Source organism: Electrophorus electricus, chromosome 5 (genome assembly GCF_013358815.1).
Source record: "Electrophorus electricus isolate fEleEle1 chromosome 5, fEleEle1.pri, whole genome shotgun sequence".
NCBI classification, from domain to species: Eukaryota; Metazoa; Chordata; class Actinopteri; order Gymnotiformes; family Gymnotidae; genus Electrophorus; species Electrophorus electricus.
Window position 1 is genome coordinate 21,146,156 of NC_049539.1, and position 27,868 is coordinate 21,174,023.

The following is a 27,868-nucleotide window of genomic DNA, read 5'->3' on the forward strand; positions in this document are numbered from 1 at the left end:
CACCCACAGTTCATCTCTAAATGAAAATACTCACATGGCTTTTCTGGATGCTTTGACCATTGGCAGCAGTCTCAGTAGACATTCCTCTGATGGGTCATATTTCCTCAGGTCAAACTCATCCAGCTCCTCTTCAGAGTTCAGCAACACAAACACCAGAGCTGACCACTGAGCAGGAGACAGTCTGGCTCCATGGAGACTACTGTTACCTCCTCTGCTCAGGTATGTTTGGACTTCCTGCACTAGAGAATGATCATTCAGTTCATTCAGACAGTGGAACAGATTGATGGATTTCTCTGTAGAGGGACTGTCACTGATCTTGTCCTTGATGTACTTGACTGTTTCCTCTTTGCTGTGAGAGCTGCTTCCTGTCTGTGTCAGTAGGCCTCGTAAGAGAGTCTGATTGGACTCCAGTGAGAGACCCAGAAGGAAGCGAAGGAAAAGGTCCAGGTGTCCATTTTGACTCGTTAAGGCCTTGTCCACTGCACTGTTGAGGAAGACAGACATTGGGGTTTTGAAAATACTGAAATATCCAGGGTGTTTCTGTTGTAGCACATTGGTGTTGGTGGAGATGAAGGAAATAAACACATATAAAGCAGCCAGAAACTCCTGAACACTCAGATGTACAAAGCTGAACACCTTCCCCAGCTGTAGCTCAAACTCCTCTCTGAAAATCTGAGTGCACATTCCTGAATACACTGTCATTTCTCTGACATCTATGCCACTGTTTCTCAGGTCTTCCTCATAGAAGATCAGGTTGCCTTTTTCTAGCTGTTGGAAAGCCAGTTTTCCCAGTGCCAAAACATGTTCTCTCATGTGACGTGGGTAAGTGGGACGTTTTTGTCCTTTCATACTTTGTCCATACTTTTGATCCTTGTGTCTGAGCTGAAAGATCAGGAAGTGTGTGAACATCTGAGTCAGAGTGTTGGGGATCTCTCCACTCTCTGCTTCACCCAACATTCTCGCTAAAACAGTGGCTGCAATCCAACAGAAGACTGGAATGTGGCACATGATGTAGAGGCTTTTTGACGACTTCATGTGTGTGATGATTCTATTGGCCAGGCCCTGATCACTGATTCTCTTCCTGAAATATTCCTCTTTCTGTGGTTCACTGAACCCTCTTACCTCTGTTACCTGGTCAACACACTCAGGAGGGATCTGATTGGCTGCTGCTGGTCGAGAGGTTATCCAGAGGAGAGCAGAGGGAAGCAGATTCCCCTTGATGAGGTTTGTCAGCAGCACATCCACTGAGGTCGACTCTGTTACATCCCACAATCTCTCATTGTTCTGGAAATCTAGAGGAAGTCTACACTCATCCAGACCATCAAAGATGAACAGAATTTTGTAGCTGGTATAATGTTTAGGTTTTAATTCACATGTTTCTGGGAAAAAGCAATGAAGAAGCTCCACCAGACTGAACTTTTTTTCCTTCAGCAAATTCAGCTCCCTAAAAGGAAGTGGGAATATTAAGAGAACATCCTGATTTACATTTCCTTCAGACCAGTCCAGTATGAACTTCTGCACAGAGACCGTTTTGCCAATTCCAGCCACTCCTTTAGTCAGCACAGTTCTGATGGCTTTGTCTTGTCCTGGTAAGGGTCTAAAGATGTCACTGCATTTGATGGGTATCTCCTGTGTTGCTGGTCTCCTGGATGCTGTCTCAATCTGTCTCACCTCATGCTCATTACTGACCTCTCCACTCCCTCCCTCTGTGATGTAGAGCTCAGTGTAGATCTCATTCAGAAGTGTTGTGGTTCCCTGCTGTGAGATTCCTTCATGAATCCTCTGACATTTTTCCCTCAGTTTGGATTTGAGCTTTCTGTGGCAACCAGGGGCCAGTTCTGATAAAAGAGGAAGACAACAGAACACATGCTAATCTCTTTTAGATTCAGATTCATTCATAAAAGACTCATTACAGGAGTTACAGGAAAAGAGATAAACAGATTATTATAAATAGATTGTTTATTCCTGCTAGATTGGGCATGAAACGTCCAGTGGTAAATCTTAGTCAATTCAGGGACTGACAGCCTTAGATTTCAAGATTTCAATGGACATTGTATTATACATTATTTTGTTGATAATATTTACTGGTTATCAATAGCACTGAATGGTCAGTAGTTAGAAATCAGCTGAGGTTCCACCACACACACAAGGAGTGTGGGGGGAAACAACCTGTGATCTGTGAGATAGGACCTGTGTTCCAATCTCAGTTCCAAAGAATAAAGTGACACTTTATTTTAAGTGATGCTTTTAACATTAAATAGTGTCTGACCACTTCAACTATTCCACTTGAGTAAACTTGATTGCAATTGTATCCAAACTCTCATATGAGTCATTCATGAACATATACTTGGATACTTTGGGGGGGGGGTTGTATGTGGACATAGAAAAAAAATTTTTTACATCTGCCAGTGATTTGTGGTCAAATCTCATTGGTCAAATTAAATCTCAGCCCTAAAGAATAACAATGTATCCGCAAAACGTCAGCATTCTGCAAACACATGACACATAGTCCAGCAGTTAATGTACTGGACTAACAATCAGAAGGTTGTCAGTTCAAGCCCCACCACTACAAAGTTGCCACTGTTGGGCACATGAGCAAGACCATTAACCCTCAATTGCTTGAATTGTACTCACAATTGTAAGTATTTATTTTCCTTCATTAAAAGCACCTGCTAAATGTAATAATGTCATGACCCAGAACTCTTACTGCTCAGTAGTGTGTTAGCGAGGTCTTTCTGGTTCATCTTCCTCAGGACGTGCAGTGTGATCTCCAGCGCCCCCTCTCTGACACTGCTCTGATCCTCCTCATCCTCCACCTGTCTCTCAGTGCATGCTGGGTAATCTGAGCTCAGTAGATTCTTAAATCTCTTCAGCTCATTCTTCACCAGAGAGATGATTTTGTCCTCCAGCTCCTGAATAAACAGTATCAGTAAAACTAGTGTTATATACAGATGATTTTAACACATAATAATCCATTAAACAGAAGAGAGGACTGAACTGAGTGGGATTGGGTGGTCATGTGCACATTATGGTTTATAAAAGAACATAAGCATCACATTATCTTAAAGTTTAAATGTTAGTTAATTTTAGAAAGTTAGAATAGTTTGTGAAGTTTGAGTTTCGTTCATTATCAGTTAAATTACAAAAAGCCATTAAAGTAAAGCATGAACCAGTAAACCACAGAGTCTCATCATGATCTGTGATCTAAACACACTCTAATGATAAAGACCCTTCCCCCTCACACACACACACACACACACACACACACACACACACACACACACACACACACACACACATACACACACACACACACACACACACACACACATATACACACACACACACACTCACACACTCACACTCACACTCACACACACACACACACACACACTCACACACACACACTCACACTCACACACTCACACTCACACACACACACACACACACTCACACACACACACACACACACACACTCACACACACACACACACACACACACACACACTTACACACCTTGAATACTGACTCCAGCTTTTCTTTAGAAATGTTTACAGGCTTCTTCTGGTCACTGTGGACAAACAAAACAAAGACTTTAATGGATAATCTACAGTTTATAAACATGAATCCAAGTGAAATTCATGGTTGTGTACATGATGCTGATGATGATGTGATACATGGCTTCAACCCAAACACTGTACTGACAGTAGAGCAGAATAACCAGAGAAGCTGCCCCTGGCCCTCACTCTGGTGATGTAGAATAATGTTTATGTGAATGGTGCTTCACCAGATACTGGGAAATGAACACAAGAAAATGAACACTGGAACATAAACAATTATATGCACCCCATCCACACAGAACAGAGGGCACCAGAACAGAAAGAGTGGTGTAACAGAGCAGCTGTGGGGCAGCAGGCAGGATAATCGGGGTGAAGCGTCCTGACAGGATGTGTCCATGGTGGACACTATCAGAACTATCAGATACTGACCAAGAACCAGGGTGAGGGTTCATAAAGAAAGCTGTTACTCTTTCTCTCTCTGTGTGTGTGTGTGTGTGACATTATTCTACTTTACAAATATTGGGTGTATTGCATTTATATTCTGTGTCCCAAACCTGATATGTAATATTCAGTGTTCATGCTGGAATCCTTCTCTCTGTAACAGATGTGTAAAGTGTTTTCTCTGGTCTAGATGGTGGTGTGATTCTGGAAAGTTTGTCCATCCTGTGACTGAAGGAGATCCTCTGACTCTACACTGTTTACTTCACCCCACTATCACATCACACCTCAGAGCTGATTTATATAAAGATGGATCACTCATCCAGACCCAGACTGCAGGAGAAATGACCATCCGTACTGTCTCAAAGTCAGATGAGGGTGTCTACTACTGTAAACACCCAGAGAGAGGAGAGTCACCACACAGCTGGGTCTCAGGGGTCAGAAAACAGTGAATTTAAATGTTTCTTAACAACCAATTTAAAAGACAGAATAGATCAAACATGTAAGAAATCATTTTGTGATTCAAGTGCTTTGTTCAGTTGCCATGAGATCAGTTGGTGATTCCTCCTCTCTTGGTTCTGGTTGGTATGGCTGTGGGACTGAGTTTGGTGCAGTTCCTCATCTTACTGAACCTGCTGTGGTGCTACAAAACCAACACAGGTCTGAGATCAGCTGCGGATCATTTATGAATACTTTAAATGTTATGTGTTCAATTGGCTGGGGGTCTCCATTTCCACAGACTCCACAATAAAAGTTACATGCCTGGATAGAGTTAACTGATATGGTAGATAATACTAGCTAAACTTCCTCCTTTCTGTAATGTATTTATTATCCCAGTCTGTCTGTGTCCTGTGTGATTCTTTATTACCCCAGTCTGTCTGTGTCCTGTGTGGTTCTTTATTACCCCAGTCTGTCTGTGTCCTGCGTGGTTCTTTATTACCCCAGTCTGTTTGCGTCCTGTGCAGTTCTTTATTACTCCAGTCTCTCTGTGTCCTGTGTGGTTCTCTATTACTCCATTTGGTCTGTGTCCTGTGTGGTTCTTTATTACCCCAGTCTGTCTGTGTCCTGTGCAGTTCTTTATTACTCCAGTCTCTCTGTGTCCTGTGTGGTTCTCTATTACCCCATTTGGTCTGTGTCCTGTGTGGTTCTTTATTACCCTAGTCTGTCTGTGTCCTGTGTGGTTCTCTATTACCCCAGTCTGTCTGTGTCCTGTGTGGTTCTTTATTACCCCAGTCTGTCTGTGTCCTGTGTGGTTCTTTATTACCCCAGTCTGTTTGTGTCCTGTGTGGTTCTTCCTGTTATGACAGTGATTCCTGAGACCTAATAAATGTCCTCAGCAATTGTATCCTGACGTCTCATCCACCTGCATGTAACAGTTTCTAAAACTAATGACACCAGAACCACCACTATTGCTTTACTATAGTGTCAGTATCACAGAACTGGACTGTCCCACCTGTTCAGGTAAGCAGGACCTCCTAGATGGACCCAAACACATTTGAGGTGAAACAGGGAAGGGGACAAAAGAGGTAAAACACAACTGAACAGGAAACCAACAACTGAGAGGGTTTGACCTGAAGGAGTGGGTGAGCAAGACCACACTGTTCTACCCCCTACACTACTGGGAAGAAGGAGTGAGGAGTGATGGAGTGATGAGGAGTGATGGGGAGTGAAGTGCTTAGTGGAGACATAGTGAGTGTTTTTACTGTTTAATAATACAAACAAACAAAAGAGTTCAGCAGTGAAGGGATGTTTAAGGGCCAGAAAACCCTCAGCCACTTCTGATGAAAAACAAAGTGACTTGTCTGGTCCGAGAATCAAACCAGCGTCTGCACTAGTGCGGTGATGCAGCTCTAACCACTACGTGTGTGTGGTAGACTCAGGACACTCTGTTTCTCTCCCCAAACACAGCAGGAAATGAACACAGAACAAAAGACAAGCAACTAAGACAGACAACAAACACACAGGGACACCTCCTGCTACAGGACATTTCTCCTCCTAATAAACAACTGATGGAGAGGGACTCTGCCCAGAAGAAACAAGACAACACAGACATGAATGAAGAAAGATGACAGGAGACTCTTGTTGGGAACTTTCTACTTGAAAAAATACCCACACACCAAGGCTTCATAGAGTCCTTAGTGAAGTAGTTATATAGGGGTGCGGCATCTGTGAGAGATCAGACTAATGAGCACTGATTAACTCCCAGCTCATGGCCTCCCTCTGGTGGCAGCTTGCTGGCATTGCGAGCCATCAGTTACAAGTAAGAGATAGTTGGAGAATGTGTGTGTGGGTAGATGATGCTGAATTTCTTCCTCCTTTTCTCCTAAAACTAAAACACACCTGTGGTGAACCCCTCTTATTAGTTTGACCTGTAGAATGGTGACATTGTTTACTGGGGTATTATTGTTGTAATATTGGGGGAACTTCACTCCCTCACACACTGGGAGGAACACATCCACCCCACTTATGAAAGAATCTGAGTGTGTAATGTGTCACTCACCGTAGGACTGAGGTCACAGGTTCACTGCTGAATAGAGGAGGAGGCTCCATGGACCAGTCACTCTTCATAGACACACAGCTGGGTGCTGGATTTACTGCTCTCTCACTCCCCATCCTGATGATATTGAATAGGGAAAATAAATCACATTAGGGAACAAAAATACACCCACAACATTCTTACCCAATCAACTCCACCTGGTACCTGCACTGACTGTACACTTCATTAGAAACACCTGTCCTTCAGCAACACAAATGAACCACACACACACACACACACACACACACACACACACACACACTAGTCCGTCAGGAACTACACAAACATACCACAACCACACACACACACACACACACACACACACACACACACACACACACACACAGACACCTGTGCTTGAGGAACACACACAAAAACACACAGACACACATGTCCTTCAGGAACACACACACATCACACCTGTCCTTCAGCAACTACACAAACATACCACACACACATACACGAACACACACACACACACACACAAACACACAGATCAAACCTGTCCTTTAGCAACTACACAAACATACCACACACACACACACACACACACACACACCCTTCAGCAACTACACAAACATACCACACACACATACACGAACACACCTGTCCTTCACCAACACACACACACACACACACACACACACACACACAGACAACAGGCCTGTCCTTCAGCAACCACACAACCACACACTCACACACACACACACACATACACACACAGACACCTGTGCTTCAGGAACACACACACACACACGTCCTTCAGGAACACACACACATCACACCTGTTCTTCAGGAACATAAAGATACCATACACATCAAACCTGTACTTAAACAACACACAAACACAGACACCTATACTTAAGCAACACACACACACACACACAAACACACCTGCCCTTCAGCAACTATACAAACATACCACACACACACACACACACACACACACACACAGCACACCTGTCCTTCAGCAACTACACAAACATAACACACATCACACCTGTCCTTTAGCAACACACACACACACACACACACACACACACACACACACACACACACACACACACACACACACACACACACACATACATACACACACACACACACATCCTTCAGGAACACAAACACATCACACCTGTCCTTCAGGAATGCAAAGATACCATACACATCAAACCTGTACTTCAGCAGCACACACACACACACACACACACACACACACACAAACACACCTGGCCTTCAGCAACTACACAAACATACCACTCACAAACACACACACACACACATACACACACACACACCTGTCCGTCAGGAACTACACAAAAACACACAGACACACACATACACATCCTTCAGCAACTACTCAAACATACCACACACACATCACACCTGTCCTTCAGCAACTACACAAACATACCACACACACATCACACCTGTCCTTCAGCAAGTTCACACACACACACACACACACACACACACACACACCTGTCCGTCAGGAACTACACAAAAACACACAGACACACACACACACATCCTTCAGCAACTACACAAACATACCACACACATATCACACCTGTCCTTCAGCAATTACACACACACACACACACACACACACACACACACACCTGTCCTTCAGCAACACAAATATCCCACACACACACACACACATCACACCTCTCCTTAAGCAACTACACAATCATACCACTCACACACACCACACCTCTCCTTCAGCAAGACCATCAAACAAACCACACACACACCACACCTGTCTTTCAGAGACTACACAAACATACCACACACATCACACCTGTCCTTCAGCAACTACACAAACATACCACACACATATCACACCTGTCCTTCAGCAATTACACACACACACACACACACACACACACACACACACACACACACACACACACACACACACACACACACCTGTCCTTCAGCAACACAAATATCCCACACACACACACATCACACCTCTCCTTAAGCAACTACACAATCATACCACTCACACACACCACACCTCTCCTTCAGCAAGACCATCAAACAAACCACACACACACACACCACACCTGTCTTTCAGAGACTACACAAACATACCACACACACACACACTTGTCCTTCAGCAACACAAACATACCACACACACATCACACCTGTCTGTCAGCAACTACACAAACATACCACACACACACACACACACACACACACACACACACCTGTCCTTTAGCTAGACCATCGAACCAAACACACACACACACACACACACACACACACACACACACACACACACACACACATAGACCACACCTGCCCTTCAGCAACTACACAAACATACCACACACACATACACGAACACACACACACACACACACAAACACACAGATCAAACCTGTCCTTTAGCAACTACACAAACATACCACACACACACACACACACACACACCCTTCAGCAACTACACAAACATACCACACACACAGACACGAACACACCTGTCCTTCACCAACACACACACACACACACACACACACACACACACACACAGACAACAGGCCTGTCCTTCAGCAACCACACAACCACACACTCACACACACACACACATACACACACAGACACCTGTGCTTCAGGAACACACACACACACGTCCTTCAGGAACACACACACATCACACCTGTTCTTCAGGAACATAAAGATACCATACACATCAAACCTGTACTTAAACAACACACAAACACAGACACCTATACTTAAGCAACACACACACACACACACAAACACACCTGCCCTTCAGCAACTATACAAACATACCACACACACACACACACACACACACACACACACGCACATCACACCTCTCCTTCAGCAACTACAAAAACATACCACACAAACACACACACACACACACACACACACAGCACACCTGTCCTTCAGCAACTACACAAACATAACACACATCACACCTGTCCTTTAGCAACACACACACACACACACACACACACACACACACACACACACACACACACACACACACATACATACACACACACACACACATCCTTCAGGAACACAAACACATCACACCTGTCCTTCAGGAATGCAAAGATACCATACACATCAAACCTGTACTTCAGCAGCACACACACACACACACACACACACACACACACAAACACACCTGGCCTTCAGCAACTACACAAACATACCACTCACAAACACACACACACACACATACACACACACACACCTGTCCGTCAGGAACTACACAAAAACACACAGACACACACATACACATCCTTCAGCAACTACTCAAACATACCACACACACATCACACCTGTCCTTCAGCAACTACACAAACATACCACACACACATCACACCTGTCCTTCAGCAAGTTCACACACACACACACACACACACACACACACACACACCTGTCCGTCAGGAACTACACAAAAACACACAGACACACACACACACATCCTTCAGCAACTACACAAACATACCACACACATATCACACCTGTCCTTCAGCAATTACACACACACACACACACACACACACACACACACACACACACCTGTCCTTCAGCAACACAAATATCCCACACACACACACACACATCACACCTCTCCTTAAGCAACTACACAATCATACCACTCACACACACCACACCTCTCCTTCAGCAAGACCATCAAACAAACCACACACACACCACACCTGTCTTTCAGAGACTACACAAACATACCACACACATCACACCTGTCCTTCAGCAACTACACAAACATACCACACACATATCACACCTGTCCTTCAGCAATTACACACACACACACACACACACACACACACACACACACACACACACACCTGTCCTTCAGCAACACAAATATCCCACACACACACACATCACACCTCTCCTTAAGCAACTACACAATCATACCACTCACACACACCACACCTCTCCTTCAGCAAGACCATCAAACAAACCACACACACACACACCACACCTGTCTTTCAGAGACTACACAAACATACCACACACACACACACTTGTCCTTCAGCAACACAAACATACCACACACACATCACACCTGTCTGTCAGCAACTACACAAACATACCACACACACACACACACACACACACACACACACACACACACCTGTCCTTTAGCTAGACCATCGAACCAAACACACACACACACACACACACACACACACACACACACACACACATAGACCACACCTGCCCTTCAGCAACTACACAAACATACCACACACACATACACGAACACACACACACACACACACAAACACACAGATCAAACCTGTCCTTTAGCAACTACACAAACATACCACACACACACACACACACCCTTCAGCAACTACACAAACATACCACACACACATACACGAACACACCTGTCCTTCACCAACACACACACACACACACACACACACAACAGGCCTGTCCTTCAGCAATTACACACACACACACACACACACACACACACACACACACACACACACACACACACACACACACACACCTGTCCTTTAGCTAGACCATCGAACCAAACACACACACACACACACACACACACACACACACACACACACACACACACACACATAGACCACACCTGCCCTTCAGCAACTACACAAACATACCACACACACATACACGAACACACACACACACACACACAAACACACAGATCAAACCTGTCCTTTAGCAACTACACAAACATACCACACACACACACACACACACCCTTCAGCAACTACACAAACATACCACACACACATACACGAACACACCTGTCCTTCACCAACACACACACACACACACACACACACACAACAGGCCTGTCCTTCAGCAACCACACAACCACACACTCACACACACACACACACACATACACACACAGACACCTGTGCTTCAGGAACACACACACACACACACGTCCTTCAGGAACACACACACATCACACCTGTTCTTCAGGAACATAAAGATACCATACACATCAAACCTGTACTTAAACAACACACAAACACAGACACCTATACTTAAGCAACACACACACACACACACAAACACACCTGCCCTTCAGCAACTATACAAACATACCACACACACACACACACACACACACGCACATCACACCTCTCCTTCAGCAACTACAAAAACATACCACACACACACACACACACACACACACACACACACACACAGCACACCTGTCCTTCAGCAACTACACAAACATAACACACATCACACCTGTCCTTTAGCAACACACACACACACACACACACACACACACACACACACACACACACACACACACACACACACACACACATACATACACACACACACACACACACATCCTTCAGGAACACAAACACATCACACCTGTCCTTCAGGAATGCAAAGATACCATACACATCAAACCTGTACTTCAGCAGCACACACACACACACACACACACACAAACACACCTGGCCTTCAGCAACTACACAAACATACCACTCACAAACACACACACACACATACACACACACACACACACACACCTGTCTGTCAGGAACTACACAAAAACACACAGACACACACATACACATCCTTCAGCAACTACTCAAACATACCACACACACATCACACCTGTCCTTCAGCAACTACACAAACATACCACACACACATCACACCTGTCCTTCAGCAAGTTCACACACACACACACACACACACACACACACACACCTGTCCATCAGGAACTACACAAAAACACACAGACACACACACACATCCTTCAGCAACTACACAAACATACCACACACATATCACACCTGTCCTTCAGCAATTACACACACACACACACACACACACACACACACACACACCTGTCCTTCAGCAACACAAATATCCCACACACACACACACACACATCACACCTCTCCTTAAGCAACTACACAATCATACCACTCACACACACCACACCTCTCCTTCAGCAAGACCATCAAACAAACCACACACACACCACACCTGTCTTTCAGAGACTACACAAACATACCACACACATCACACCTGTCCTTCAGCAACTACACAAACATACCACACACATATCACACCTGTCCTTCAGCAATTACACACACACACACACACACACACACACACACACACACACACACACACACCTGTCCTTCAGCAACACAAATATCCCACACACACACACATCACACCTCTCCTTAAGCAACTACACAATCATACTACTCACACACACCACACCTCTCCTTCAGCAGGACCATCAAACAAACCACACACACACACACCACACCTGTCTTTCAGAGACTACACAAACATACCACACACACACACACCTGTCCTTCAGCAACACAAACATACCACACACACATCACACCTGTCTGTCAGCAACTACACAAACATACCACACACACACACACACACACACACCTGTCCTTTAGCTAGACCATCGAACCAAACACACACACACACACACACACACACACACACACACACACACACACACACACACACATAGACCACACCTGCCCTTCAGCAACTACACAAACATACCACACACACATACACGAACACACACACACACACACACAAACACACAGATCAAACCTGTCCTTTAGCAACTACACAAACATACCACACACACACACACACACACACACCCTTCAGCAACTACACAAACATACCACACACACATACACGAACACACCTGTCCTTCACCAACACACACACACACACACACACACACACACACAACAGGCCTGTCCTTCAGCAACCACACAACCACACACTCACACACACACACACACATACACACACAGACACCTGTGCTTCAGGAACACACACACACACACACGTCCTTCAGGAACACACACACATCACACCTGTTCTTCAGGAACATAAAGATACCATACACATCAAACCTGTACTTAAACAACACACAAACACAGACACCTATACTTAAGCAACACACACACACACACACAAACACACCTGCCCTTCAGCAACTATACAAACATACCACACACACACACACACACACACACACACACACATCACACCTCTCCTTCAGCAACTACAAAAACATACCACACACACACACACACACACACACACACACACACACACCACACCTGTCCTTCAGCAACTACACAAACATAACACACATCACACCTGTCCTTTAGCAACACACACACACACACACACACACACACACACACACACACACACACACACACACACACACACACACACACATACATACACACACACACACACACACATCCTTCAGGAACACAAACACATCACACCTGTCCTTCAGGAATGCAAAGATACCATACACATCAAACCTGTACTTCAGCAGCACACACACACACACACACACACACACACACACACACACACACACACACACACACACACCTGTCCGTCAGGAACTACACAAAAACACACAGACACACACACACATCCTTCAGCAACTACACAAACATACCACACACATATCACACCTGTCCTTCAGCAATTACACACACACACACACACACACACACACACACACACCTGTCCTTCAGCAACACAAATATCCCACACACACACACACATCACACCTCTCCTTAAGCAACTACACAATCATACCACTCACACACACCACACCTCTCCTTCAGCAAGACCATCAAACAAACCACACACACACCACACCTGTCTTTCAGAGACTACACAAACATACCGCACACATCACACCTGTCCTTCAGCAACTACACAAACATACCACACACATATCACACCTGTCCTTCAGCAATTACACACACACACACACACACACACACACACACACACACACACACACACACACACACACACACACACACCTGTCCTTCAGCAACACAAATATCCCACACACACACACATCACACCTCTCCTTAAGCAACTACACAATCATACCACTCACACACACCACACCTCTCCTTCAGCAAGACCATCAAACAAACCACACACACACACACCACACCTGTCTTTCAGAGACTACACAAACATACCACACACACACACACCTGTCCTTCAGCAACACAAACATACCACACACACATCACACCTGTCTGTCAGCAACTACACAAACATACCACACACACACACACACACACACACCTGTCCTTTAGCTAGACCATCGAACCAAACACACACACACACACACACACACACACACACACACACACACACACAGACCACACCTGCCCTTCAGCAACTACACAAACATACCACACACACATACACGAACACACACACACACACACAAACACACAGATCAAACCTGTCCTTTAGCAACTACACAAACATACCACACACACACACACACACACACACACCCTTCAGCAACTACACAAACATACCACACACACATACACGAACACACCTGTCCTTCACCAACACACACACACACACACACACACACAACAGGCCTGTCCTTCAGCAACCACACAACCACACACTCACACACACACACACACATACACACACAGACACCTGTGCTTCAGGAACACACACACACACACACGTCCTTCAGGAACACACACACATCACACCTGTTCTTCAGGAACATAAAGATACCATACACATCAAACCTGTACTTAAACAACACACAAACACAGACACCTATACTTAAGCAACACACACACACACACACAAACACACCTGCCCTTCAGCAACTATACAAACATACCACACAGACACACACACACACACACACGCACATCACACCTCTCCTTCAGCAACTACAAAAACATACCACACATCACACCTGTCCTTTAGCAACACACACACACACACACACACACACACACACACACACACACACACACATACACACACACACACACACACACACACACACACATCCTTCAGGAACACAAACACATCACACCTGTCCTTCAGGAATGCAAAGATACCATACACATCAAACCTGTACTTCAGCAGCACACACACACACACACACACACACACACACACACACACACACAAACACACCTGGCCTTCAGCAACTACACAAACATACCACTCACAAACACACACACACACATACACACACACACACACCTGTCCGTCAGGAACTACACAAAAACACACAGACACACACATACACATCCTTCAGCAACTACTCAAACATACCACTGTCCTTCAGCAACACAAATATCCCCCACACACACACACACACATCACACCTCTCCTTAAGCAACTACACAATCATACCACTCACACACACCACACCTCTCCTTCAGCAAGACCATCAAACAAACCACACACACACCACACCTGTCTTTCAGAGACTACACAAACATACCACACACATCACACCTGTCCTTCAGCAACTACACAAACATACCACACACATATCACACCTGTCCTTCAGCAATTACACACACACACACACACACACACACACACACACACACACACACACACACACCTGTCCTTCAGCAACACAAATATCCCACACACACACACATCACACCTCTCCTTAAGCAACTACACAATCATACCACTCACACACACCACACCTCTCCTTCAGCAAGACCATCAAACAAACCACACACACACACACCACACCTGTCTTTCAGAGACTACACAAACATACCACACACACACACACCTGTCCTTCAGCAACACAAACATACCACACACACATCACACCTGTCTGTCAGCAACTACACAAACATACCACACACACACACACACACACACACACCTGTCCTTTAGCTAGACCATCGAACCAAACACACACACACACACACACACACACACACACACACACACACACACACACACACACACACACACACACACACATAGACCACACCTGCCCTTCAGCAACTGCACAAACATACCACACTCCTTTTCTCCTAAAACTAAAACACACCTGTGGTGAACCCCTCTTATTAGTTTGACCTGTAGAATGGTGACATTGTTTACTTGGGTATGATTGTTGTAATATTGGGGGGAACATCACTCCCTCACACACTGGGAGGAACACATCCACCCCACTTATGAAAGAATCTGAGTGTGTAATGTGTGATTCACTGTAGGACTGAGGTCACAGGTCCACTACTGAATACAGCAGGAGGTTCCATGGACTCATCACTCTTCACAGACACACAGCTGGGTGCTGGAGGTGATTCACTCTTCACAGACGCACAGCTGGGAGCTGGAGGCTCTGCTCTCTCTACCCTGATGAAGATGAGGAAAGTGTTGAGTAATTACATCCTTCACTACATCTCATTTATCCTGAATATTCCCTCTTCCTGTTTCCTCAGATTAAGTGCTGATGGAAAGCTCCTCACTTTGGGTCAGAGGTTCCTCCTCCACTGCTGGAGTTATGAGGCTCCATCATGGAGTTGTTCCTCTTCACACACACACAGCTGGACACTGGAGATGCTGCTCTCTGCTCCCTGTCAACAGTTCATACACACAGAGTGAATCACACTGAATCAATGCCTGATAAAACTCACATCAACATATTAAAAATAAAACACATGATGTGAAACATGAACCATACGTAAACACTGATATTAACAGGGTGGGTGGAGAACTGAAACAGTGATGATGACAGAATACTGAACAGACTGTTATGGCTTCATTAAAATATTCCACTGAATAACTGTTATGGCTTCATTAAAATATTCCACTGAATACACAAAAACAGTTATACACACAAAAGTTATTCTTAATGAATTTAGAATTAACATTATACCCATAAAGCTGTGCACCATCATTTGTTTTATGTCACAATATTTCAAACATTTTAAATCATAAATCTCCATGATGCCCAATCAGACATTCCAAAGGTCCTCAAAGTGCCACAGAGGAAGATGGAGGCGTTTTCTGAGAGGTTCTACTGTATTGTTTTCACACAGTGGGAAACTGGAATCTGAATGCTTTCAAATGTATTTATTAGGGCTGTCAGCCTTAACACTCATGATCAATTTAAAAACATTAACTTTGTTTTTTTTACGCAAATGAACCATATTTCCAAGTTTGACCCCAGCGTCTTCCCATAAATCCCGCATGGATTTTTACCAGGCTGAATTACTGACAGGAGTGACCACAGATAATACGATGACTGAGGAGACAACATCCGTTGTGCTGAATGGCAGCTTCCTTGCTATTCATTTAATCTGAGATGTTAAAGAACAAATAGAATCCTTAAACCAGTGTATCATGCATTCATTTATTCCAACACTACACATGTATTTGTTTTATCCCCCAAAATACAAGTAAATACTAGCATTGTAATACTGTATTAAAATGTTAAACTTCATGATTAATAATGATTAATCTATTTTTATTGATTAACTTGATTAATTTTTAATTGATTGGCACCACTAGTATTAATGAATTAATATTATATATCTTTGTCCTTAATCAGTGTACTTCAGTAGTTCACTACATTTACAGTACACTATAGGTGGTGGTATCTTTGTCCTTAATCAGTGTACATCAGTTGTTCACTACATTTACGGTACACTATAGGTGGTGGTATCTTTGTCCTAATACACAAAGGAAGTACATCTCCCAGCTGATATGAAACAGTATTACCAGAGGAGAAATATGCTAAAACATGAAAGTGAAACTAAACCTATACAGAGAGCACATGGAGTAGCATGCCTGCTTGTTAGTAACTGTAAACATCAACTAACATTTTTTTTTTTCATCACAAAACACCAATATGAACAGAAGATGCCTGACTTACATTTTATCAGTAACACAGAGTCTCTGGGTTTAACACAAACAGAGTTTTACTGTGTGGGTAACACTCAGCACTGCTTCCTGCAAGAAATGACGTCTGAACTCATGCAACCATACAACCGATATCTTTAGCCAATTACACAGAGTTTAACTGGATATTCAACCAATATCTTTAGCTAATGACACAACATTTATCTGGATAATCGACTGATATTTAGCCAATGACACAAAGTTTAACTGGATAAATATATTATAAGGAAAAAATTTAATTAAATAATATTCACTCATAATTCTTCCAACACTTCTGGGCCTTTAGAACAGAAGCAATCTGTCAATGATCTCCACAGTGACCACTTTGCTAACATCTTGATGATTCTATTCTGTGAAACAACAAAGTCTAAACTACATTGCATAGATATTATTGTGGTGGGTTATGCCAGGTTATCAATACATAAGATCAATAAATATTTCAGAGCAATCACCACACAACAAACAAAGAAACAAAAGATGTTTCTGTTTTCAGTTGTGTTCTGTAAGGTATTTCAAATTCCAGGTATTTCAGTTTCATGTGTAAGACATGAAATTTAGAAAGATAATCTATAAACAAAATGCCAGTATGTTTACTGGGATAAATAACCACATGGGTTCTGTGGGTTCACATGTACTCTGTAGGGTTGTGTGGGTTCACATGTACTCTGTAGGGTTGTGTGAGTTCACATGCACTCTGTAGGTTTGTGTGGGTTCACATGTACTTTGTAGGGTTGAGTGGGTTCACATGTACTCTGTAGGGTTGTGTGGGTTCACATGTACTCCGTATTCTATGAAGTGCAGACCTATTTAGTGAATTGTCTGTGTGGAACCGGTTTCATCTACAGCAGAAGGAAGTGTTGTGAATGTAGATAATTATGATTATGGATAATGAAGATCAATAAAGTAACATAAAGGAACAATGTCTCACATTTATATATTTATTATTATTTATATTTATATTATAAAATATTAGTTCTTCTGCTGTTTTGGGGGCTTCTTCTCTTCCCAAATTACCTCCTCAGTCTTGGAAAAGATGAATTCACATAGAACACATGTTGCTGGCATGCACAGGTGTTTTTACCATTATATAAATGTGTGGATGTACAGCACATCACTCCTGTCAGTAAACCAGAGCATCTCTCTCTACATACACTTTCTATATATTAATGTCACTATATCTATCCTACCTACTGCTCACTGGATGTCTCTCACTAGCCTATCACTCAATATGTCCTATCAGTAACCTTCTATCTAGACAACACTGAATCTCTCCGTCTCTCAAATTCTCTATTCTCACAAAATCCACAAAGTTTGGGTGTGTTTTCTTGTAAGTATTAATAGAGTTTGTGACTGAGTCAGATGTGTGATCAGGTTTGTTTCAGACACTGTCAGTCAAAGACAGGAGCGGCAGGTTCTGTATTGTGTAGAAACACAAGCTTCGTTTAGCCGTGGTCACGTGACATGGCCGTTTTGCGCCACACTTCAGATCAGAGTTTTAAAACGCTGCGCTTCAGAAACTCCAAACAAGCGTAGAAACGTCAGTGTTGACCGTCCGATCCCAAACTATAGTTAATAATACAGATAATTAACTATACAGGGAATCTGAACTGTCCAGTTAGGATTTGGACAACACAAAAAAAATGGCTTAAATTGAACAGGAAACTAACCGTAAAAAAACCGTTACATCAGCAACTTTACGTTTAGGCCAGAGGAGTTTAAAGTGGGAGCATTTGGAAAGATTACTGACTAACTACGACTTAAAATCGAGATTTACAATAACTGACAACGTATATCTGAGCCAGTTAAATATTTGTAAAAATATAACTGTGCGATCGTACTGGCGTTGGCCATTTTAGTGTCCGTCATTTTAGATGCGTACCGTTAACTTCACCAGGACTTTAATCTTTACATTTAATCCACGTTTGGGTGGAGCTACGATTTAAACACAGAACTATGTACTTACAAAACACGCTGTTTAAACTGCACCGACATCGCATTTTAACAAATAGGATGAACTTACCGTGAAATATTTAAAACGCGCGTAATGGCGACAGTACAGAAAATACTTTCGTTTTCTTGAGAAGGAACTAACGACAGAAACACCAGTGGGCGTAACTAGAGCACATGTCAATCATTTTCGTATGACGCCGATTACACAACCGATTTCTTATAACAGTCATTTTTGTTAAGCCAATCATCAACCAAAGTTAGCTGTCCATCATTTTGCTGCAGCCAATCATACACTATACAGTCTATACAGCCAATCGATTCACAGTCCCGCCTACACGGACTTGTTTTGCGGCTCCGCTGAGAGTAAATCTCCACTATGTCGGCACGTTGGAACACTTCGGAACTTAACAAACGACTTTGTTTGTAGATCTAACTTACAGATGATTGTAATTTAGATAAGCAGCCTCACAATAAACATGTAAGTGTGTGGACGTCCATAGCATGTTGTGCATATGACATGTGAGTGTGTATGTGTGTATGTTTATTTCAAGTATTGTGGAAAAATAATTTATTAGTTTACCTGTATTTGGTACAACAGAAAACTACATGGTGTACTTAATAATAATAATAATAATAATAATAATAATAATAATAATAATAATAACACATTTAAATTCATGCAAAACAACTACCAATTTGAGGTTTTACATTTGGTGTGGATTTTTTCAGAGAATCAAACTTCTTATTAAATCACATTAGATACAGTCACATTAGATAACTCCATATAACATTAATACATAATATTCTGCATTGTAAGACAAATTTAGGAGTCCTAAATAAGCAGATTATTTTGTATAATAAACACAGAATACAGAACACATAGAACACATAGAACACAGAACACAAAGAACACACAGAACACATAGAACACATAGAAAACAGAACACACAGAACACAGAGAACATAGAGAACACATAGAACATAGAACGTGGAACACAGAACACAGAGCACACATAGAACACTGAACACAGAGCACATTAAACACAGTCTAACAGTAAAATAATGGCAGTAAATGTGTATTAGCATTGCTGGTTACATGACATTTGATCATTTAAACTTTATATTAAATAAATGCCATGCGGAGGAGATAAAGATACAAGACAACAGTAAGAATAAATAACAGCTGGATCACTGGCAGTGCTCTTCTGTTAGAAGAAGGAACCAAACATGCGCCTCATCATATGTAAACTGTATTCAACTATTAAGTGAGCTATCTATGAGTGAGCTATCTTATAGCCTTTATAGCAGTACACAACCAAATTCCATTGAGAACTTCCAGCCTCACTACAGAGTGTAATTAATGACTAGTCAGATATCATAAATTTGCATATGACATAATTATTAATTACTCAGTGTTACCTTTTAGAACACAGGTCTCTATATAACAATAGAAAAGAGAAGAGAAAAATGGATATAACAAACTTATTCTCATCTCATCTCATCTTCACTGCCAGCCTCCATGGACCCACTGCAGTTTGCATACCGCCACAACCACTTCACTGATGATGCAATTGCACATCTGCTCCACATCATACTGACCCACCTGGACAAAGGGAGGGGTAATTATGTTAAAATGCTGTTTATCGACTACAGTTCAGCATTTAACACTATCATCCCCTCCTTACTCACTACTAAGTTGGAGGATCTAGGACTGCATACATCCCTGTGTGACTAGATCTCCAACTTCCTAACAGACAGACCACAATCAGTACAGGTGGGCAACTGCGCTTCATCCACCCTCACCCTCAGCACTGGAGCTCCTCAGGGTTGTGTCCTAAGCCCCCTGCTCTACTCACTGTACACCTACGACTGCACAGCCACTTCCAGCTCCACCATCACTGTCAAGTTTGCTGATGATACCGTTGTCATGGGCCTGATCTCGGACAACGATAAGAGGGCTTACCTGGAGGAGATTAAACATCTGGAAAACTGGTGCCAGGAAAATAATCTCCTAAACGTCAGTAAGACAAAGGAGCTGATCGTGGATTGCAGCAAGAAGCAGGAGCGGCACTACCAACCTGTGAGGATCAGTGGAACCACGGTGGAGAGAGTAGATAGTTTCAGGTACCTTGGTGTTCACATCTCGCAGGACCTGTCCTGGTCCCGCCGTACCAACTACCTGGCAAAGAAGGCTCGTCAGCGTCTTTACCACCTCAGACGCCTAAGAGACTTCAGACTGCCCTCCAAGGTACTGCGGAACTTCTACACCTGCACTGTCGAGAGCATCCTCACGGGGAACATCACAGTCTGGTTTTGGAATAGCACCAAGCAGGACAGACAAGCACTCCAAAGGGTGGTGCGTTCAGCAGAGCGCATCACTCATATGGAACTTCCTGACCTGCAGACCATCTACTACAAGCGGTGCCAGACCAAGGCCAGGAGGATTGTGAAGGACCCCACCCATCCCAAAAATAGGCTCTTCTCTCTGTTGAGGTCAGGGAAGCGCTTTCGCTCCCTGAAGACCAAGACAGAGAGAGCTTCTTCCCACAGGCCATTCGGGCCCTGAATCAGGGAAACTGATAAACTGTGGGGACCACCACCACCATGTAACATAACTGTAATATGTTCAATTACCACCATGTAACATAAAAACTGTAAATATGTCATTTTACAAGATGGATCTGTACATTCTGTACATACATATATACACAACCATATACATTGTGTATATAAACATAATATACATATATTGTACATACACTGTTAATATATTTTGTATATATATAGATATATATTTCTCTATGCACCCCTGTTTTCCTTTTTCCTCAGTTTGGACAGAGCACTCTCAACCATTTCACTGCGAGTTATACTGTGTATGACTATGTATGTGACAAATAAACCAAACTTGAAACTTGAAACTTATTCCTTTCATAAACCTAAAATTCCCCACCCAACAAAATCCCACATAATCATACTAATTACACCAGAACACAAAAATAAAATACATGTCCCTCCCTCTCTGCTTCTTGCTCTGTGGCTGTTGAGCTTTGGCCTTTTTAACAGGAGGCAGAGTCTGTGTCTCCTCTCCTCCTCTTTTCTTTTCCTCCTTCTTCTTACCCCATTCCACCCCTCCCCTTGCAGTTGCTGAGGCAATTATAGTGTCTTTGTCCTCCAGTCTTCACATTCTCCACTCAGGGCTTCCTGAGGAGACCACGAGATAAAGATCAGACACAACAATCCTGTGGAGATCAGGAGATAAAGATCAGACACAGCAAACCAGAGTAGACAAGGAGACAAAGATCATTTACATATATTACATTTAGCAGATGCTCTGATCCAGATTGACTTACAAAATGCTTTGTCATTTACTCATAAAATACATCCCAGCCAGTAGAGTATGTTAGAATCCAATATAACAATCAGCTAGAATACTGTAGAAATACAGGGATCCCTGCTGATGCCTAGAAGTACAAGATACATGAGGTGTATCTAAGTGTAAGTGTAATAAACAGTAAGTACTAGTTTGTTAGACAACATCAGTGTTGTAAACAATACCCTACAATAAGTATTAGTTTAGTTAGTCAATATAGGAGCAGGGTCAGTGGTCATTTAAATAAATAAAAAACGAATAGATGGGTCTTCACTCTGCGTTTGAAGACTGCAAGGGACTCTGCTGTCCGAACAGCAAGTGAAAGTTCATTCCACCATCTGGGAGCCAGCACAGAGAATAGTCTCGATGCTTGTCTTCCATGAGACCTGAAGCAAGATATTTCAAGCTTTGAACATTGACCTCATGTATGGATTATGAACTTCGGAAGATTGAAGACCAGTCGTACTGCTGCATTCTGGACAAGTTGTAGAGGTCTGATGGCTCTTAGAGGAATACCAGGAAGTAAAGAGCTGCAGAAGTGGTGCTTTGAGATCACAAGAGACTGCACAAGTACCTGGGCAGCTTCCTGCAAGAGAAAGGGCTGAATCCTTCGTATGTTACAAAGGAGAAATCTGCAAGACCGGGTTAGATTTGAAACATGAGAATGACAACAGGTTGTCCAAAGTTATGCCCACGCTACAGGCAGCTTCGGCTGGTGATACCAAGGAGTTCTCAAAGGGAACTGTGAGGTCATGGTAAGGGTTGGGAGTACCTGGGATGTATAGAAGGTCGGTTTTACTGGGGTTGAGCTTCAAGTGGTGGGCTGTCATTCGTGATGCAATGTCAGTCAAGCATGCTGAGATACGTCTGGAGACCTGCGTGTCAGAGGGTGGAAAAGAAAGATGTAATTGAGTGTCATCAGCTTAGCAGTAATAGGAGGAACCATGAGAGATTTGACTTTTCCAAGGAAAGGAGTATACAAAGACAAGAGAAGGGAGCCTAATACTGAGTCCTGTGGAACACCAGTGGAGAGTCTACATGGTTTGGATGTGGATCCTCTCCATGTCACCTGATAGGACCATCCCTCCAGATAGGACTGAAACCATTTCCATGCAGAGCCAGTCACACCAAGCCTGGAGAGAACAGAGAGGAGAATGTTGTTGTTTACTGTGGCAAAGGTTGCTGAAAGGTCTAGAAGAATCAAAACAGATGACAGCTTGGCAGCTTTAGCAGCATGAAGTTTCTCCATAACTGCTAAGAGGACTGTTTCTGTAGAATGTGCTGGTTTGTAGCCAGACTGATTGGGCTCATGCAACTGGTTCTGGATGAGGAACATGACAATTGATTGTAAACTTCTTGTTTGAAGGCTTTTGAAAGGAAAGAGAGAAGTGATACTGGTCTGTAATTGGTAGCTCTGGAGCCATCGAGTGTGGCCTTCTTGAGGATTGGTACTACCCTGGTGGTTTTGAATACAGTTGGCACATGTCCAAAAGATAAGGAGTTGTTGATGATGACACAGGTGAAAGGAAGCAGATTGTCTGGAACAGAGTGGAAGGAATTGGATCAAGAAGAATGTAGAAATGAAAGTATTTGTAACTGTATCCTGTCACGGTTAGTCCCTCCCGCTTCCATGTTCCACGTTTTCTCTGTCTTGTGTATTTAAGTTCCATGTCATAGTTTCATTTTCTCCACCCCTTGTTTGACTGCTCACTCTTGTCCATCATTTCTACATTGTTAAGTTCATGTATTTAAACCATATCTGATTCCTTGTGTTTTTGCTATTCATTGCATGCATTTGTTTCCATGCATTGCATGGAATATTTTGAATGTATTGGATGTATATAAGCCCGACTTTGTTTCTAAGCCTGTGTCTGTTAGCCTGTTTGATTCTAGCCGTTTTGTTTTTCCTTACATCCGTATGTTACTTCTTAGTTTCTGTTATAGCCTGCTTTCCCTGTTTGCCTTTGTGTGTTTTTGGATTGTCATTACTTCCCTTTGTTTATCCTAGCCCTAGGTTTATTTATCATGTATTCTCTGAGTCTCTGTAGTGGTAATATGACCTGGACTACCCTAATGACTACGACTTTGGATTTGCCCCTAATAAATCTCACTCTTCTCTGCACGTGTCTGCCTCCTTATTAATGGGGCCGGGATATGAATAAAAGAACACAGCTTTTTCAGTTAAACAAATTTAAAGGAAGTGACGTAGATCTTGCTCAAGAAACTCATAATGATAGGCAGAATGAAGCAGACTGGCTGAGAGATTGAGAAGGTAACACTTTCTTAGTCACAACAGCACCATGTCTGGGGGCGTGGCTCTGTTATGGCTGGGGCCATGGCTCTGCCCCTTCCCAACAGCTGGGTTCCACAATTTGTAGTGGAGGATATTGAGGCTCTTAAAGTATAAACTGTGGCACTAGCCAACCTGCTTGGGGTAAAGTCACAGGGGGCCCTGGTCTGTTCTCATTTTCAGAATGTGACACAGATGGAACCTCCATGTTTTTCTTTAGTTTAGAGCATAAAAATGGAAAGAGGAGATGGATATGTGCCTTGAAGTCTAGTACTGCACTTTCAGATCCTGTGGAGATTCCTAGAAGAGTAGCACAGTTTTACAATAGGCTATATATCAGTGAATATAAATCATACCAAGAGTTGGAAAATATTTTCTTAGATGGTCCTCCTCAGGTAGAAGAAGGGGCCATTTTGGGTCTTGAGGGGCCACTGTCCCTGGTGGAGTTGCAGGATGCCCTTCAGAGCATGGAAGGTGGTATTGATGGTATTGACGGACTGCCAGTGGAGTTTTACAAATCCTTCTGGTGTGTGGTTGTAGAGGATGTGCTGGAGGTTATGAATGACAGTCTCACAAAAGGGAGCACTCTTCATTTGTGGGTATAATTACACACAGAAGAAGAAAGAACAATGTCAACTTTTGAATTTCATTTTAGGGCAGTCTAAGATGGCAGTATTGTAAATGTGTTTAAAAGATTGGTAAAGAGTTATATAGTGTTAGATATTAAGTTTTATTCTGCCATGAATGATATGACTACTTTTGAAAATATTTGGGGCTACAATGATGTTTTGTGCTCTGTGAAAGATGAGGGAGTGGTTTTTGGTGTTTCTTTAATTAAAATTTTCCTTTTTGAAATTGTATACTGTGTTTGAATGTGTATGAATATCATAATTGATTATTAAACTTTATTGAGAAATCTCAAAATTTCTCTCTGTCCTTCTCCATCCCCGTGGGGCTCTCTCTCTCTCTCTCTCTCTCTCTCTCTCTCTCTCTCTCTCTCTCTCTCTCTCTCTCGCTCTCTCTCTCTCTCTCTCGCTCTCTCTCTCTCTCTCTCCTCTTCTTCATCTTGAGTTCAGGTTTCCAAGCGGCTCTCTCTCTCTCTCTCTCTCTCTCTCTCTCTCTCTCTCCCTCTCTCTCAAAAGTTCATATTTGTATTGCCAAAGTTTTGATAAAGAAATTAACACTAAAAAAGGATGACAACAATACTACAACCTCTTATAATAATAGTAACAACAACAATAATAATATAACTACAACAATACACCTAATACCAATAATATTAATAATAATAGTAATAATAATACCAACAACAACAACAACAACAACAATAATAATAATAATACCAATAATAATAATAATAATAATAATAATAATAATAATGTCTCTGTGTCTCTGGTATCTGACTCGGTCACTCACTGTCCCTCAGACTGTGGCAGGAGTGATTGTACAGCGCTGCCAGTGTGCTGAACTCTTTATGTTCACCAACAACATATGGCAGCTTCTCCACATCAGGGAGGTTTTTAAACTCAGGGAATATGTGGCTAATTTTCTTAAAGAATTTAGTTCTAATCTGTCTAAATGTTGTACATTCATTCAGAAAGTGCAGCTTTGTCTGGATCTTATAGTCCTGGCACTGCTGATACAGTCTCTGCTCTTCAGGTAAACAGGACTGTTTATGTCTGCTGGTTTCGATGGCCAGGCAGTGGTCACTGAGTCTGTATTGGTCAGGGTGGATCTCAGTTTTGGATCAGACCGTGTTCTTAGGGACTTTCAATTTAGGACCAAATAACACTCCATTTTATGCTGTGATTTTGATTGATGATGTAGTTTTGTTTGAGTTGTTTTGTAATTCTGGTGATTCTGATTGGGTTTGCTGTTATTTTCTGGCCCTGAGCATGTGTAGTGTTAGTGTGTCTAAGTGT

At 42.8% G+C, this 27,868-nt stretch overlaps 1 protein-coding gene across 1 annotated transcript in view; it reads right to left on the reverse strand.

Annotated features, from left to right (window-relative positions):
- LOC113569178 (NACHT, LRR and PYD domains-containing protein 3-like) overlaps positions 1–16,933 on the reverse strand; it is a 239,803-nt gene extending 222,870 nt beyond the window's left edge. Inside the window, exons 1-6 of the mRNA XM_035526147.1 lie at positions 16,902–16,933; positions 16,642–16,788; positions 6,499–6,612; positions 3,517–3,571; positions 2,708–2,912; positions 35–1,838 (exon numbers count right to left, since the gene is read on the reverse strand). Coding sequence (XP_035382040.1) covers positions 35–1,838; positions 2,708–2,912; positions 3,517–3,571; positions 6,499–6,612; positions 16,642–16,691 — 2,228 coding nt within the window. The 5' untranslated portion in view covers positions 16,692–16,788; positions 16,902–16,933. The remainder of the gene's footprint in view (positions 1–34; positions 1,839–2,707; positions 2,913–3,516; positions 3,572–6,498; positions 6,613–16,641; positions 16,789–16,901) is intronic.
- Between the last annotated feature and the right edge of the window lie 10,935 nt (positions 16,934–27,868).